This window comes from Talpa occidentalis, unplaced genomic scaffold (genome assembly GCF_014898055.3).
Source record: "Talpa occidentalis isolate TD23 unplaced genomic scaffold, MPIMG_talOcc4v2.1, whole genome shotgun sequence".
NCBI classification, from domain to species: Eukaryota; Metazoa; Chordata; class Mammalia; order Eulipotyphla; family Talpidae; genus Talpa; species Talpa occidentalis.
The window spans coordinates 133,442,551-133,459,655 of record NW_026555331.1 but is presented as its reverse complement, the minus strand read 5'-3'; the positions used below and the strand labels follow the sequence as shown (position 1 = coordinate 133,459,655).

The 17,105-nt window shown below is 37.6% G+C and overlaps 1 protein-coding gene across 2 annotated transcripts in view; it reads left to right on the top strand.

The window, feature by feature from the left end:
- CADPS2 (calcium dependent secretion activator 2) overlaps nt 1-17,105 on the top strand; it is a 410,328-nt gene that overhangs the window by 345,681 nt on the left and 47,542 nt on the right. Inside the window, exons 19-23 of one of the 2 annotated variants that reach the window (XM_037512392.2) lie at nt 8,946-9,087; nt 9,211-9,330; nt 14,279-14,434; nt 15,737-15,884; nt 16,593-16,607. In XM_037512392.2, coding sequence (XP_037368289.1) covers nt 8,946-9,087; nt 9,211-9,330; nt 14,279-14,434; nt 15,737-15,884; nt 16,593-16,607 — 581 coding nt within the window. The remainder of the gene's footprint in view (nt 1-8,945; nt 9,088-9,210; nt 9,331-14,278; nt 14,435-15,736; nt 15,885-16,592; nt 16,608-17,105) is intronic. The other variant, XM_037512374.1, reaches the window with a different exon arrangement.

Here is a 17,105-nt window from a genome sequence, read left to right as displayed (position 1 = left end):
CAGGTTTTCCTTGGGGTGTTTCTTTACATACAGATTCCTGGAACTTTCCTATGATGATTCTTTTTAAAATGTCCCTTCAAGTGAAGTGTGGCTATTTCTGAAAGCCTTTGCTTCACCACTTGCAGTGATCATGGAGTCACTACTTGTTCTAAAAAATTCCCATTATTATAGACCATTGAGCTCTAGCTCTTCCTAGAACTAGAACCAGAACATGTTCTGACTTTGTAACAGGGTGGTCCCCAGGAAAGGGGGAGGTTCCCTGCCCCACCCAAAGAAGGGTGGAGCTGAGCAGGAAGAGGAGAAGCAGAAGAAGAGACTGAGGAAGGAAGCAGGATGGAGCCAGAAGGAGACCTGGAGGAGGCGCATGGAGCCTAGAGACACGTAAAGAAACTGCTTGTCTTTTGGTCGTGGACTGGGTGACACAGATGTGGGTGAGACCCCTGGGGAGGTGACAATGGCAGTTTTTATCTTGATGTTGATTTTGCTCTTTTCCTTCCGGGCTTGTCCAGTTGTTTGTGACCCTTTTCTGTGGGTCCCCACTGGAAGATGTTTTAGACTTGTGGTAGACTTTGGGGCCTTGTTCTGGGCCGATCCCATATGGATGGACTTTTACCCACGAGGGGATGGGTAACTTTGGGTGCTTCATTTAGAAACTAGACTCTTTGCCTTACCTGTATTGTTTCCTAGTTTTATTAAAGTTCCTTCCCATTAAAGTCTCCTATGTTTTGTGTTGATGCGGCGGATGGCAGAACCCATTTAGAATAGGCAGGTTTGCGGGGCTTGGGCTGCCCCTCTCCCTGTCCTATAACAACTTGTTCTAATTGATCCGTGAGACAACCTTCTACTGTGGTGTGTTTTCTTCTCCATTACTTCCAGGTCATTCGGTTATTCCTCACATGAGTTTTCATGCCCATTACCTTTCTTATCACCTTGGGATTAGACCTCACTCCTCTGCTCCCCTCAGAGTTGCTCTGGGGCATGGTCGTGAGAACACCATGCTGGCAACATGGCCTGAGGACCCAGTCCCAGTGGGAAGTGCTTTTCTTCTGCTCTGTCTTCCTGCAGCTACTTTAACCCTCCATGGAACTTAGTCACTCTGCTGATGCAGCCAAATATGCTGTGTTTTTAAATGTTTCTTTCTTTTTTCATTTTTCAGTGTTTTTTTTTTCTGTTATATTTTCAGAAAACCACTACTCTGTATTTTCAGTTTAAACCTAAGTCCATGTTTTTACATTTATCTTGGTATTTTAAAATTGGTTGGTTTGGTTCATCACTCTAATCCATTCTGTCCTACTTTTGTTGTTCATCTCTTTAAGTCTCTGATAAAATACAACTGTTTTACTGGAGAAGAGGGAAGACAGGAAATCTACGTAGATATGAAGTTGTATGTAGTATTGGACTCCCATGGACATCAGAGTTAGGACTCCAGGTTAAGAACCTTCATAATAGTAAGAGAACCATCACTTGTAGTCATGGTTTTAATAATTTGGATACCAGACAGATCCACATCTTTGTCTGCCACCTGCTACTTGACCCTGGACAATATCTTCATATCTGTAAGCTTCAGGTTTTTCACTGTAAGAAAAGGAAAATAATAGTACCTATAATGTTATTGGCAGTGAGGATGAAATAAGATAATAGCCCATGTATAATAGATGCTAAATAAATATTACATTGTTCTGTTAAAATTTCAATCTTGACTCTTTCAGCCATCTTATTCAGTCTCCCATCCAATTTCATTTCCAAAATATCCAATTAATAAGACAAAGAAATAAAATATAATTCCTACTTCATATTCAACCACAATGTCTGCTCTCAGAAGTTGATACAGCCACACTCAGCTCTCCATATATGAGCCATTCATTCTGCAAATGGTCCTCAGCCAGATTGTAATTTCCAATTTGGTCCCCACCTGCAAGCTAGCAGACATTGAATGACTGCCTTCCTTTTCCAATCTCTTGAAATCATTCATTTTCCGCTAAGAAATTTCAAGTCAGGTTTAATGTTAAGACAATAAACCTGCCAAAAAAAAAAAAGTATTATGCATTAAATCCTTAAGTGAGAATTAACACGAGTAGGAATATATATATCCAACATAGCTTTCTCCATTTACATGAAAGTTCAAGAATTGGCAATGTTTATATTTATTTAGAATTTTATTCAGAGATGAGGTATTTTTTAATGTTCACAGTAAAGCAGTAAGTGAAGATGATGAACTATTTAACTTATTCAACATATTATAACTTACTTACAAAAAAAATGTGTATTTCTTATAAAAATTTTGCAGAAAACTTTGCTACCAGTTCAAGGAATTAATATCCTGTAATACTTGTTTTTAAGACGAGCATGTCTATTGCAAGTATAAATTTATTAACCTTACATAAAAAAAGACACTGATGTGATGTGAAATAGCAAAAATTTAATATTCAGCCACACTTGCAAATATTTAAAGCAAAAGAGTTTCATATTCCTCTCCAGTTTTAAACAAGTTCTATTGACTGCTATTAAATTGACTACTATTAAATGCATGTAATGTAGTTTTATGTTATTTTGTTATACATTATTCAAAAAAACATGGACATCAAAACATTGATTTCAGATTGCTTGTGTGTGCTGTCAATTTGAGGGGGTAAGTCAAGATCTTGGCTTTGATTTTGCAGTGATTAACAGATCTTAGAAAACATCAATTATTTCAGAGAAAAACAGCTTCTCTGTGTAGTGAGGTAAATGGAAAAGTTCCCCAGTGCCATGATTTCCTTTTGGAATTGGGAGTACAGTGTGGTCTGGGGAATTGAAATAAAATGCAGTGATTTTCATCTCAAACTCACAAGTTACTATCCAAACCCAAGCCAAAATACTGAGTAATATCTCAGTAGTTGCTAAAACAAACATCTTTTGCTATCACTATCTCCCTGATAATAGTGAACAATATCATTAATGGTGAAGTGTTTATTTACTAAATTCCTGACATATTAAAATGGTGATATAGTGAATTCAATTCAAATGTTTGATGCCAACCTATAGCTGCCCCCAAGTTAGCCTTTTGGAAAGCTTATGGAGAAACATAAAGCTTCTCTTCACTTTATCTTCCTCAAAAGAAAGATCCTTACCTCACTGCCATGTCATGACATATATTGCCCCAATTAGCATTTTATTTAAAAATCTAATTATAACTTTAGCCAGAAATATAGGAATAGATTGTTCTGAAATTTTCAATCTTAGAATGGGAGATAATTTGCTGAATAACAGTGCTTGCTGTTAACCCCACATATGGTATACCACTAATATGTATATTTTCAATATTTGTGATTTATTACTAATAATGTCACATAATTTTGTTTGCCTTTCCAAAACAAGATTTATACATCTCCAACAAATGGAGATATTAGTTAGAAAATGTACTTTGTATGAGCCTTGAAAACTTTATAACTGAGTTGTTTTTCTTTTGAAGTGAATAATTCCCAGTGGTTTTTTGCCATGTTTCCTTTATTAAAATGTTTATGCCTTGATCTTTAAAAATAGAGATGTGTCTTTTGGAGACTGGAAGGGATCTGGGACAAAACCTTCATTTTCCAACTGAGGAAACTAAATGCTAAGAGGTGATGGATGGGCCTGGGACTTGTTGACAAGAATTGTGAACAGAGATGAATTAGTGACTGATCCCTTGGTCATCAGCTCAGCCTCAGCCTGCAGTAACAAAGCAGATTCTGGGAGCATTTATAAAACAATATAATCTTTTTAAGGAAGATAGGAGATTCCTTGAACTTTCATTTTTACCTCAGAAAATTGTTAAAAAGAACTTGAGTTGTGGGGACAGAGGAAAAGTTGGTTGGATAGCATAGAAGGAAGCAGAAAATGGTATATACTGTTTTCTCATGTATGTGTGAAACGTACATGACAAGAATCCCAGGTGGTGGATTAGTGTGGGAAAAGGATTCAAGACAGCAAATTCAGTAACTGTTTTAAGGAAAATAAAAAATTGTGTCTGGGGCTTGTGTCTTTGCTTACAGTTAAGCATGATTAGGGAAAGTCTTTGCCTGGAGAACCCTTGGAGATGAGATGCGGTTTCCTCGGGGGAGGAATACCAGCTGCACCACAATTTTAGCAACTGTCCCCAATCTCCCAGCCCCTCACAGACTCACCCGCTGATTCCCAGAGCAGGGCTGATGATGAAAACAAACCCAGGATCCTTTCATTTCTGGCCAAAAAGACTGAGTTCTCCCTTGTCTCTCCTTCTTCCCTCCATCCACCAAATCCACTCCCCCAACTTAAGAGATTCGTAGACAGTAGTCACTTTTAGTGGCATCTGAAAACACAACTTGGGAAAAGAGATGTATTGAAATTGAGGGGGAATAGCTATTGTCAGAATGAAGCAATTAGCGTGATCATTAAATGATAGTGAATGACAGTAAAATTAGTATAAATAGATTCTACCTTTGCATGCTATTTTCACAATTGTCCTGTCATGACAGGTGAGTAAACTCACCACTTCTGACAAATAAAGGTATCTGCAAATGGCAGAAATCCTTTCTTCCAACAGTAGAGAGAGGCAAGCCCTTGGAGCTAGTCACCTTTTAATCTGTGGATATGCTAGCAAGTGGCAAATGACCATTCTACTGGGAACTGATTCCCAAGTGAAAAATACCACGGTGCTTCTTCTTTAATTAACAGCCTTTTCACATTGCTAGCACATTAAAGCCATCATGAAGAACACCCGTGCTTATATGATCAGTGTCACACATCTCTGCCTAAACGAATAATAAATGTTCGGGCTCTACACTAAGTGAAAACCTATTCTTCAAGACTTTCACCCTCATAAAGATGGGCTCATAAAAATCAAAAAAAGGAAAAATTGGAATGTGGTCTCATGAGGATAAAAAGGCTAGTGTTAATAATTAACAAGGAGAGTGAAGTGGAGTCAAATTAGCCATAATAGAGCCCAGAGTGACTGGCAAAGTCACCTCTCATTATCAAAAAACTCATTAAGAAATGAAGAGGTGGAAATCCCGCTGGGTTATTCTCACACATAGGCTGTATCAGAGATGATTTTTCAGATTTCTTTTAAATGAAGAACTGTTAGGTCACCATATTGTATATTAGGTTAATCTTGAAGCTTTGAAATATGGAGGGGTTGACACCTGCGTGTTATTCTACCTCAAGTGCTTAAATGAGCTGTGCATCTGAAATTCACGAGTTGGTGTTTAGAGATCTATTTGTACATACATATACCGGGAACAATGCAGAAAGGCTATCACTTCTAGATGACAGCAGGACTGTGTGCCAGCTTAGTTGAATAGATAAGCACTTGTACAGATGATAAGATGACCACCACGAAAATGTGAAAATGCACTCAATTCCAATCTACAGTTACGGAATTCAAAATTTTATGTTAGAATTTGTTTTACCAATCATGATAATAGAAAGGATATAAAAACAAAGAGTCACCAGCTTTTATTTTCCCACAGTGTTGGTCTGGTTTCCTTACTACATGTGGGCATTTTAATCCATAGGGTATATTTTTTTAGAATTTAGTGCCTTAAATAAAATGATGTGCTCTGAAATGTCTATGTGATCCTCACAAGAGATTTGCAGAAATATCTATAACTCCTAAAGGCCTGAGCATGAGAACCCCACATGTAAGGATGTGATCCTATAACAGCCATTTTTCCCATTATGGGGAGCAGGTATCGGTGGCCATGATGCAGAGTGTATGATAGAGTAAAGGCAGACTTTTTTAATTTGACTCTAATATTAAGCTCATGAAAGACAGCATGAGAACTTCTGGCCCACAAGTCATCTTTGTCTTTTCCCTGGCCTTGATTACTATTTATATTGATTTTATTCTGAGTTAATACTGCAAAAAAAGAGGGTCTGGATGTCTACAATTTATAAATCCCAGTCACCTTGTGAATCCATAGATTAAAAACAATTCCTGCTTAAAAAGCATAGAATCTAGTGGGAAAACACATGCATTACTAACTACAAGGTGATAAAATGCAGAAATATAGCTCAATTATGTGTGCTGTATTATAACAGTTTTAATTGAGATGTAATTGCTATGTAATATTGACTCACTTAAGAACAGGCCTTCCTGGTGGCACAGTGGGTTGAGAGCAGCGCTGTGAAGCTGTCCACAGCCTCTGCAGCACAGGTTCTATTCCCTGCTGGCCAAGGAGATACCCACATGGTGCGGCAGACCGCTCCTGCCTCGCCCACTGCTCCCCTCAGCAGTGTCTTTGGTCCATCTGCTTGTTCTGCTCCCTGATCTGTCTCTGGTGACTCCTCTCACCCTCCTGTGCCTCTGATCTGTACTCCAGCTCTTACATAAATAAAAGAAAATCTTAAAAAAAAAATTTAAAAAAAAGACACGTTTCAAGAACAACTTAAACTTGGATTTCTTGGACTGAATTTGTTGACCGGAAAGTAAGAAACATCAGCGTTCTCACTTGTTACTTTCTTTTAATAGATGATTGATGATAGATGGAAGGGAAGAGTTGGATATTGTTTTAAGAGGTTAGTATGCTAGTAAGGGTATAAATTAAATATTACCAAACTGTATAAATTACTTCTCAAATATTTTATTAAAAGGAGAAAAGAAGCCAGTGAGTTTCCAATTCTACTAAAACTTCAGTTAGAAATCTTTCATAGTTTCATTTAGGAGGTAGATTTTTTTATTGATTTGGTTTAATATTTTTATTTTTGTTTATTTTTATTGTGATTTCATTGATATTATTTCTTTAATATTTATTGAGTGCCTGCTTCATGGGCCAGATTCTTGTTGAGATACTGTTCCTAGATCTCAGATGCATGTGTGTCTGTGTGTTTCTTTTACGTCCTACTGTTCTTAGTTAATCTGATTTTTCTCTTGAAGTTTATATTTGTATATCCTATGATGGGGATCCTCATTATATGTATTTACCAACATGGATAGTGACCTATAAATTTTATATTTTAGTTCACTGTGCTTAAATAGTGCAGAATTGGTACAATTTGTAGTCCTTGAATAACTCCATTATGGCATAGCCTGTTTGTTGTTTTATTGTGGTTGGTATTTGTTTTGCCAGTCATGAAATACTCGTTTCCTTCTAAAATGCCTAATTAGAATTTTAGGGGGGAAATAATTCTTCCTAGAAATCCACTAGTGCTGACTAATTGGAAGGAGCAATGCAATATAAAATTGGATTATATGGGCTCAGGAGTCAGCAGCATATTTTTACCCTAAAAACAGTAGGTGAACTCTTTTATCTGCTTATTGTTCATTTATCCAGTAACTAATGTCTCAGTGATTGTTATTAATTGGATCATAGTTTAAGTTCTTTGTTGAAATCTTACTATTAAAATTTATGATAAGTACTTTTATAATGCAAGGCTCTTTTTGGTATATAAATAATCAACACTCATTTATTAATTATCAGCATGCTTAAAATAATTGGGCACATCTGCATCCCGAGTTTACCTTTTACTTAGGCCTTTAGCTTTCATTTTGCCATTTCTAATTGTACCACTGAGTATGATGTCATTGTCGCTTCATTATTTTCTGACAAGGTGATATTTGGAAACATGGACTCTTTGGGGGTAAAATGTTATTTTTATCAACAAAGTAGATACTGGCCCTCCACTTACCACCAACATTCTTGTAAGTGCTGTTTGAAACTCCTTAGTAGTCCTTTGTACTTCCACACCTTTGGTGCATGTTTGAAGCATTCTTGGATGCAGCAGCATTTCTCAATTGCTTCTTCCAATGAGCTGTTCAGCGGGTGCCTTGATAAAGCTTGATTTGGACAGGTGGCAACCCCAAATCATAACCTATCCTTCTTATGCCATATGGAGAAGATCTAACCACTCATTCTGATGCCTGGGGCTACATATTAAGAGGTTCTTTTGAAGGTGTCTGATACGAGTGGAATGCAAACTGGCATATGGGCAACTGAGAACAGGAGCATACATTTACATACACAAGTGCAGTGTAGTGTGTGCTTGGGTAGTCTTGCATTTCAAAATGCAATTTTCTTTCCTTTCTTTCCCTCTCTGTGTCTTTTTTCTCTTCATTTCTCCACTTTCTCTCTCTCCCTCCCTCCTCCTCCCCTTTACTAAATCTAATTACCTAAGAAATAATACCACTAATTGCCAGTTTTCTTTTTTTTTTTTTAAATGAAAATGAACTCTGCTAAAACATGAGCAAACTTTCAATCAGCATTCAACATTTATGACAGGTAGAAGAAGTATAGGAAATCTGCATTTTCTGGGCCTTGCTGGTGGCGCAGTGGGTTCAGTGCAGCGCTATGAAACTGTTCGCAGCCTCTGCAGCATGGGTTTGATTCCCTGCCAGCCAGGGAGATACCCACATGACACGGCAGGCCTCTCCTGTCTTGCCTGCTGTTCCCCTCAGCAGTGTTTTCGGTCCATCTGCCCTTTCTGCTCCCCGCTCTGTCTCTAGTGAATTCTCTTACCCTCCCATGCCTCTGACCTCTACCCCAACTCTTGTATAAATAAATACATCTTTTTAAAAAATCTGCATTTTCATACCACCTGCCTGGAACATTTTATTGTGTTTTTTTGTTGTTGTTTTTTTTTGTTGTTGTTGTTGTTGTTGTTGTTGTTATGTGGGACCCTCGCCGGGGGCCGGGGACAGAACTGGCGCTGCAGAGGCTGCAGGCAGCCTCTCAACCCAGCACTCAACCACTGCGCCACCAGGGGAGGCCCTGCCTGGAACATTTTATAGAGAGTTAATCTAGTGTGTTTTTGACTGCCATGTATTAAAGGTCATTTGTGCTTCTGGATCAGTTTTCACAATATTCAAAATTGAGAATGGGAAGCAAAGATCCATTATCTGTACTTTATCAATTCTTCTGAATCAGAATCTTTCAGGAAAAATATTTTCACCCTGTATTCCAAATACTGATATTATGCCTCTGACAAACACTGTTTCTGCTTGATTATTTCAGCACTTTTATGTAATGGAAAGTTTCACAAACACTTGCAAGAAATCTTTGTGCCCTTGGTTGTCCGCTACGTCGATCTCATGGAATCTTCCATCGCCCAGTCAATTCACAGAGGTTTTGAGCAAGAGACATGGCAACCTGTCAAGTAGGTATCCTGCCTTGTGTCCACTGAGCATCTGCCCCTCCATCCTGCCCTATGACTTTTCCCCCGGCCATCTGTAGTTATTGCTCATGGTGGCCCCTTCCCACGTTGTTTGTTTCTTTACAGGAATATCGCCAACAGTCTTCCCAATGTAGCTCTTCCAAAAGTTCCAAGTCTGCCTCTTAATCTTCCACAGATTCCTAACATTTCTGCTCCTTCGTGGATGGCTTCTTTATATGAGTCCACGTGTGTATTCCTCACTTATTTCCTGGTGGTGTGTTAGCTAGTGCATGGCCTGGGCTGTGTTCTGTGCAGACGTGTTTAGATTGCATGGCATTTCTCATCATTGGTTGAGGAACACTGTTTTGGGTTTCCTTATTTGACAATTTTTAAGCTGTCAAGCTAAGCTTAGCAAATTAATGATAAATGATGTAAATTAAAAAAAAAAACCACTGGTTTGATGTAGTTCATATGTATTCCATGCAACAGCGGTCCTTTTATGGTCCAGTTTATAGACTCGAGCCCAGGGTTCTCATTATCCAGACAAGCAGTGTGAAAAATAGTCCAGGATCCTTGGGTGATTCTAGCTTTGCTGCTGCTCACGTGATTTATCTTGCCCGTGTCGGAAACCATTGTAAGCACAGTTTCAAGAATCTGTTTTTATCTTGGCCTCACCTTTAAACAAAACAATATTGCATATTGCAGAGAAAGTATTATCCTTGATTTCCCAGCACTACCAAGTTCTTTGTCCTTTTATATATCAGTTGAGGTTCCTTCTTATTTTTAAGCAATCTTTCTATCATTAAAAGCCCTATTCGTTAACTCCTCTTTGTGATGAACCTACCTTTTGCAGATTCAGTGGTGCTGAGTTGCTGAAGTGAGGGCACTGCTTTGAAATTGATGGATCCTGAATTCAGATCCTAGTCTAGTGATGACTAGGTCTTCATTAGCCACGGCTTCTCACTGCTAAAACATTTATTACATTTATTACACCTGATGGAGGGATATTTTCATGAATATTTCTTTAAACATAAGAAAAATACGAAGCACATCCTTGGCTCTCAAGAAATGATAACTCCTTCTACTCTAAAATATTATCATTATCATCATCATTCATAACTGTATATTTTCAAAAAGTATCAGCCACAGAGCAATCAAATAAATTCAGCAATTGTCCGTGCATTGCCCAATATCTAATGTGAAGTCACCTAGAAAGATTAATAGTAAAAAAAAAAAATTTGAGAATTAGATCTCAGAATTTAGAAACAAAATTTGCCCAATTTCTCATGATAAGTAAGTGACAGAGGCACTGTTTGAATCTAGGTTTGGTTGACTGCAAAAACCCCACTCTCAACTTATTCTGCTTCCAGAGACTATACAAGTTAAGAATTTGTCCAACCTCCTTTCTAGCCATCCTACCACCAACTGTCAAATCTATTCCCATAGATTTGGCAGTATTTGGCAGTATTTCTTCAAATTGAACATCATCACTGTACTCATAATAATTACTAGAATATTAAGTTACCTGTGAACTTTTTCCTATGGGCAAATGCTTTAGACCATGGAAGTGTGTAGACTAAAATCTGTGGATGCTCAGGAATTACCTGGAAAAGAATATAAGCCTTTCTACATTTATAATTTTTATTACTCCTTTATACTGTTTTATAACTTCTCTTCTCCCTCCTCATTCCTCATCTTTTTAACACTATTGTTGGAATTACTTTGTCCAGTTTAAGAATTTCTTTTCACATTGCTATTTTATTAGCTTTGAGATAATTGTGGACCTTGAATCTCATTATTGGTTCCCCTCTTTTTTCATATGATCTGCGTCTCAGGATAGGAATCATGGCATATTGTGGCTTTATAAAGTGCTTGCATCTTCATCAGTCTGGACAAAGAAAAAATATGTTTTACAAATTAGTCACCATTGACTTTATCTGCAAGGTTATTGACATTAGATGCCTTGTCAAGGTGCCCACAATTATTCATAACACTGATGCCATTGCAGTTATTTTTTGGACATTTGTTATAAAGCATAAAGTAGCCAAAGAAATTTCATTTCATATATATAAGAAATTAAAGATACAACATGATTGATTAAAGATAAGTGATATCAAAATAATCATTTTTTGGAGACTCATTCCTACCTGCTGATGAGTACATCACCTGAAGAGATGCTCCTCCAAATAGCCCCCCAAATCCAAAATCTTCATTCTGGGTTTGCTTTTTCTTTCTTTCTTTCTTTTTTTTTTCCCTCTAAAAATGTGTGCTGGTAAGGTAAGTTTCCTGCTGGCAATTTTAGAAAATTATCTCAGTATCCATTATTTACATTTGAATTCTTTAATCTGTTAATAATATTTTCAGGAATAAGTCATTGATTAGGAATACTTATTGAATAAAAAAAAATAATAAATTGAATGTTATATATACCCGCTCCAGAGGAGACCTATGTACAATATTTCCATCTATTTAATTATGAAAAAACACTTGTTATTTTAATTACATACCCAATTAAGCACATTTATTGTTCCAAATCTTACCATAGCCTCAAAGAACACAAGCAACAGACCATATTCGATAGAAAGATTTAATTATCACATAGAAATTCTTTTTTTGATGGAGCATTACCTTTACTATTTGGGACTTTGCTTTAATGGTGGTTTATTGTTTTGTGATGCTACTAAAGAATACATACATATTTTAAATAGCTACTAACATTTCTCCAAAGTAAAAAACTGCAAGAAGGTAGATTTACTTCTTTGCCAGCTATATTTGATTTCTCTTAAAACATAGCACCTCTGATCTACCAAATTGAACAGTGGATTTTTAGGGACATTTGGGATTGTTATTTTTTTTCTTATTTTTATTATACATTGGGCATAAAAGCACATAGTGTTTTCTCCAGCATTTTTCACAGAGTTACCACATGGTGTTGATGGTACTGTGAGGATGGTGAGTATTAAGGTTAGGAGACATTAGTAAAATGCTCTGAATCGTGTTCAGTGCTTTACATGACTGATCCCCTGAGAACTAAACTCGGAGCACATTTTGGCTAGACAGGAACAACATAAGGTGTTGCTGGCAGGATGGGAGGAGAAAGGCAGCATCATTTGGTGATGGATCTAAGATGCTGAGGTGGGGGTGGATATAGAAATAAGCCACTATTTAGTTAGCCAGAGCAGAAGTACTATAACTTTTTTTTAAATATTTATTTATTTATTTATACAAGCACTGGGTACAGTCACAGGCGCGGGAGGGTGAGAGAATTCACCAGAGCCAGAGCAGGGAGCAGATCAGGCAGACTGACAAAGCACACTGCTGAGGGGAGCAGTGGGTGGCAGGAGAGGTCTGCGCACCATGTGGGACCCTCCTGGAGGCCGGGGATTGAACTGGCGCTGCAGAGGCTGCGGGCAGCTTTGCAGCCCAGCACTCAACCACTGCTCCATCAAGGAGGCCCAGAAGTACTATAAGTTTTTAAGCTAGCTCATCAGATATATTTAGCTAAATGATGTGACCATTTAAAATAATTTTTATGATAGTTTTCTACCATCCCCTTGTGATGATTTTATTTCTTTAATTTTTTATACCTAAAGATAGAAATTTTAGGTCAGTGCATGTTAAGCAGTATTGGAAAGCTGAGGAGATAGGAATCATACAGCAGGGGTTTTTTCTTTTCAGTTTCACAAATGTTGTAATATGTTTTAAGATAGTAATATTTTACTTTGAAAACATTGGTTTCCCTATTGGGTGATGTACTGCATAATGGCAAGACCTAGTGCCACCCTTTGCCCAAATATGATAAATGCTCTTGAACAAATTACATTCGTACATGGTGAGAAGAGACAGTTCCCTGGAGTCACTTTCCATAGTAGCAAGTGCCTGGCACATCTTGGCTCCACAGTTTGATGTAAGAACCTGAAATACATGATTTTGCCCCAACTTCTGAGCAACCTGGCTATATATCACCCTCAGCAACAACATCCATACCGCAGCAATCATTTCTATTAGATCAACCTCATACTGAGTAAGGTTTAAAGTTAGAAAAGACACAATGCCTTTTTTTAAAAGATTGATTGATTGATTGATAGAAGCACTGGGTACAGTTAGAAGCGCAGGAGGGTGAGAGAATTCACCAGAGCCAGAGTGGGGTGCAGAGCAGGCAGAAGGACCGAAGTACACTGCTGAGGGGAGCAGCGGGCGGCAGGAGAGGTCTGCGCGCCATGTGGGACCGTCACCTGTGGCTGGGGATCCAACCGGCACTGTAAAGGCTGCGGGCAGCTTTGCAAACCAGCGCTCAACCGCTGCGCTACCGGGGAGGCCCCACACAACACCTTTTAAGACAGACGTAGGATTTGCTTCCCTCCCTGGCCTATTGCTCCCTTCTAGTGCTTGTTACATCTTTACCTGTAACTGAGAAATGGAAGTGTCTTGTGCACGCTGACCTGGACTCAGACAGAAGCCTCCGTGATGACAGCAGCATCTTGCCCAAGTAAAATAGCAAAGCTAGCCTTGCTGTCATTGGATTTTCTTACATAAACAGGTTTTTTTTTAACTTCTAGGAGGAAATAGTTATGTGCTTTATCTTTATCTTAGAGATTAGTAAAGAACATTTAAAGTGTTTGTTCTTATGTATACAGTTTGATTTCTTTCCTTAACAAAGTATCTTTACCCATTTTACCCTCTTTTATAGAACCATACTACTGGGCCTCCCTGGTGGCACAAGGAGTTAAGTCATAGCACTATGGAACTATCAGCAGCCATTGCGGCAGGAGTTCGATGCCCCACCAGGGAGCTACCCACATGACATAGCAGACCTCTCCGGACTCCCCTGCTGCTCCCCTCAGCAGTGTATTTCAGTCAGTCTGCCTGTTCTTTTCCCCACTCTGTCTCTGGTGAATCCTCTCACTCCCCGCACCTCTGGCCTGTACCCCAGTTTTTGTATGCATAAATAAATCTTAAAAGAAAATAAAAATAAAACCATACTACTATATGTAGCCCCCTCACCTTTCTTTAGTCATCAAGAAGTGAAAAGGAAGAATGAGAAGATTGAACAAAGAAAATATTGACTATCAGAGATTTTATGTGGTGGTTTTTCATGGCTGGCGTTTGATAAGAAAAGGAAGAGAGTGTATTGGTAATCAAGTAGCTGACAGTGGAAGTTTATCACATTCTTCATTTTTCCTCTTTCTTCTAGCAATGGCTCAGCAACATCAGAAGACCTTTTTTGGAAACTTGATGCACTGCAAATGTTTGTCTTTGATCTCCACTGGCCAGAACAAGAATTTGCCCACCACTTAGAGCAAAGACTTAAACTAATGGCCAGTGATATGATAGAGGCCTGTGTCAAAAGGTAGACATTTTCAAGTTGCTGCTTAATATGCCAGCGCCCAGAATACACTTTTCATCAAATGCCTGTTACATAATCATCACAAGAGGGTTTCAGTATGGACTACTACTCCAAATCTAATGAATATTAGCTTCGCTGACCCAAATTCTGGGGACCTGTGTAATTGATAAAATTGACCTGATGCTTTGTACAGGCCTCCTAACCATTGCCCTCATCAGCAGCACCCATACCATATTAATCATTTCTGTTGTGCTTATTGCTACCTCTCTGGGAATACTGTGCTTTAAATTCCCAAGGCAGTCCTTCCTGAGACATACGGAAAAGGTCTGTTAAGTACTTTATGCATTGTGTACTGTGTCTGTTCCTGTGAAATGGCATGACAAACTCAAAATTATGATCAGTGCCATCAGTTATCATGTTTTCTGGAATTTTCTGTCCATATCAAATGAATTCCAAGTATTCACTTACAGTCTTCACGACCTATCCAGAAATCAGTTATGCAGCTTTGGTGCTTCCAAATGTGTCTTCATTTTTTAAATTATTCTTATAAAATCAGCCTTGCATCCTAATTAGTGAAGCATCATTTTTTTCTGTTGCCCTCATCATGCTATATACAAGAACAGTGCGGAGCAGCATCTGGAAATAACAGATACTTGTTGGAGCAATTAATAACCCTTAATTCTTTAAAGCAAGAAAAATCCCATCTTTAGAAGAATGCTTAATGGCCTTCTAAGATGAGACCATGAATTAGTTTATTCAATGTTGAAAAAAGTTATGGTTTTTTACATGTGATTTTGATGTCTCAGATCTGTGGCTATTTTAGCAAAATCAGCCTGAAATTGCCTGGTATGCAGTTAACTTTCAAAAACCAAACTGCAAATTTGAGTATTTGAAAGAGAACCTAAATGACATCAGAGAATTATGCATCCTCTCTTGCACATCACAGTTTTCCAGACTGGCGCATAAAGAATTTATTTTGCTTTAATGCAGAAAAGTAAGTAGTTTTTCTACTTGGAAATTAATTCAGTTATGTGAAGTTATGAGGTCTTTCCATTAAAAGTGACACACAAGATGTAACAGCTTCATTTGTGTAGAGATCCTATCTGACTGAAAAAGCAATGTTTAATATAAAATATCTCAGTCTGATCTTCCGTATGAGACACATGAAGAGCTTCACCCCACACACTTCCACACGGCTTTTTTGCATGTTTTAAATTAGCATCTTGTAGTGTCGATTTCACTTTTACAAAACAGGTGGGACATATGTCAGAATTTCTTACTCTGAATTCATGTTTTAATGAATAGAACAAGAACTGCATTTGAACTCAAACTGCAAAAGGCAAGCAAAACGACTGACTTGCGCATTCCAGCTTCTGTGTGCACAATGTTTAATGTGTTAGTCGATGCCAAAAAGCAAAGCACCAAACTCTGTGCCCTCGATGGAGGACAAGAGGTAAGTGGATTGAATGTCACCTGTAGAAATGCAGCTTGGGGTAACCTGACAGAAGGATGCAGTTTCCAGAAGTTACTCACTGGACTGGATTTTAAAAAGACCAAGTTCTGCAATACAAGTGTCTGACCTTTTCAATCCTGTAATAATAGGATGCCCTTTTTCCTTTGCTCATGTCAGTGTCTTCTTTTTTGTAAACACTGCCTAAAATTTTATAAGTAGCCATTGAGCTTCAGATATACCTTTTAGCAGCTTAGGTGTTGTGTATTTACATAAACCCTGCTTTTCATAAGCAAATGAGAAAGCTATCAGCTTTGTTTAAACAAATTTAGGGTATCAAGAGTTTGCATCTAAAAACCAAGCCAGAGAATATAGCATATGAAATACTTTATGTACACAAAAGTTCTGTTTTTCAAAGATCAAGTAGTGACATACTTGAAAACTCAGCCTTATTCTTTTCAGTAAATATTCCATTGTTTCCATTTGATTTCTGTTTTATTTGGTTCTATATTCAGAAGTACAGTTTTATATTATCCCAGGATTTATTTTTGTTAAGAGTGGTGGTTAGGTAAAAATGGATCTATACTTCTTAGATTATATGTTTAACCTGACATTTTGTTGCCTTTTTTAACCATTGTGATTACTTGTTCATTCATTTCTTTATTTATGTTTTCTTTCATTGTCTTTTGTTTTTCCCATGGCGTGATCCAGTTTGGTTGTCAATGGGTAAGTCTCTTTTGTTGTTGTTAAAGTGCATTTTCATTTGAGTTGTTATTTTTGTAAATGTACATTTTTATTTTCATCATCTCAAATTAATATAATTAATTCTGTTTTCCATGGTTTTCATTTCTGTATGTGTATAAAACACTGACAACTAGAAGTTACATAGCAATGGCCCAAAGACACATTAAAACACATGTAAACACTTGTACCTTAACTAATGTCAAGCAAACTGTTTCTATCCATTTAGACCACAAAATCTATAAATTACATCTAAATTTTTAAAGATAATTACCTGAAACCAAATGAATTTACCCTCCTTTAAACTAAATTCTAAATAAATCCAGAAGCAGATTATTAATATTCTCATAAATTTGTGGTATATACTGTCACTAATACTTGAAGAATTTTAGAGTTTGACACTTTAGATGACCTATGACATCTATCAGAATAACTCCTAAATTGGAGTACAAGGAAGCCAGTTGTGGATTTCACTGTGCACCA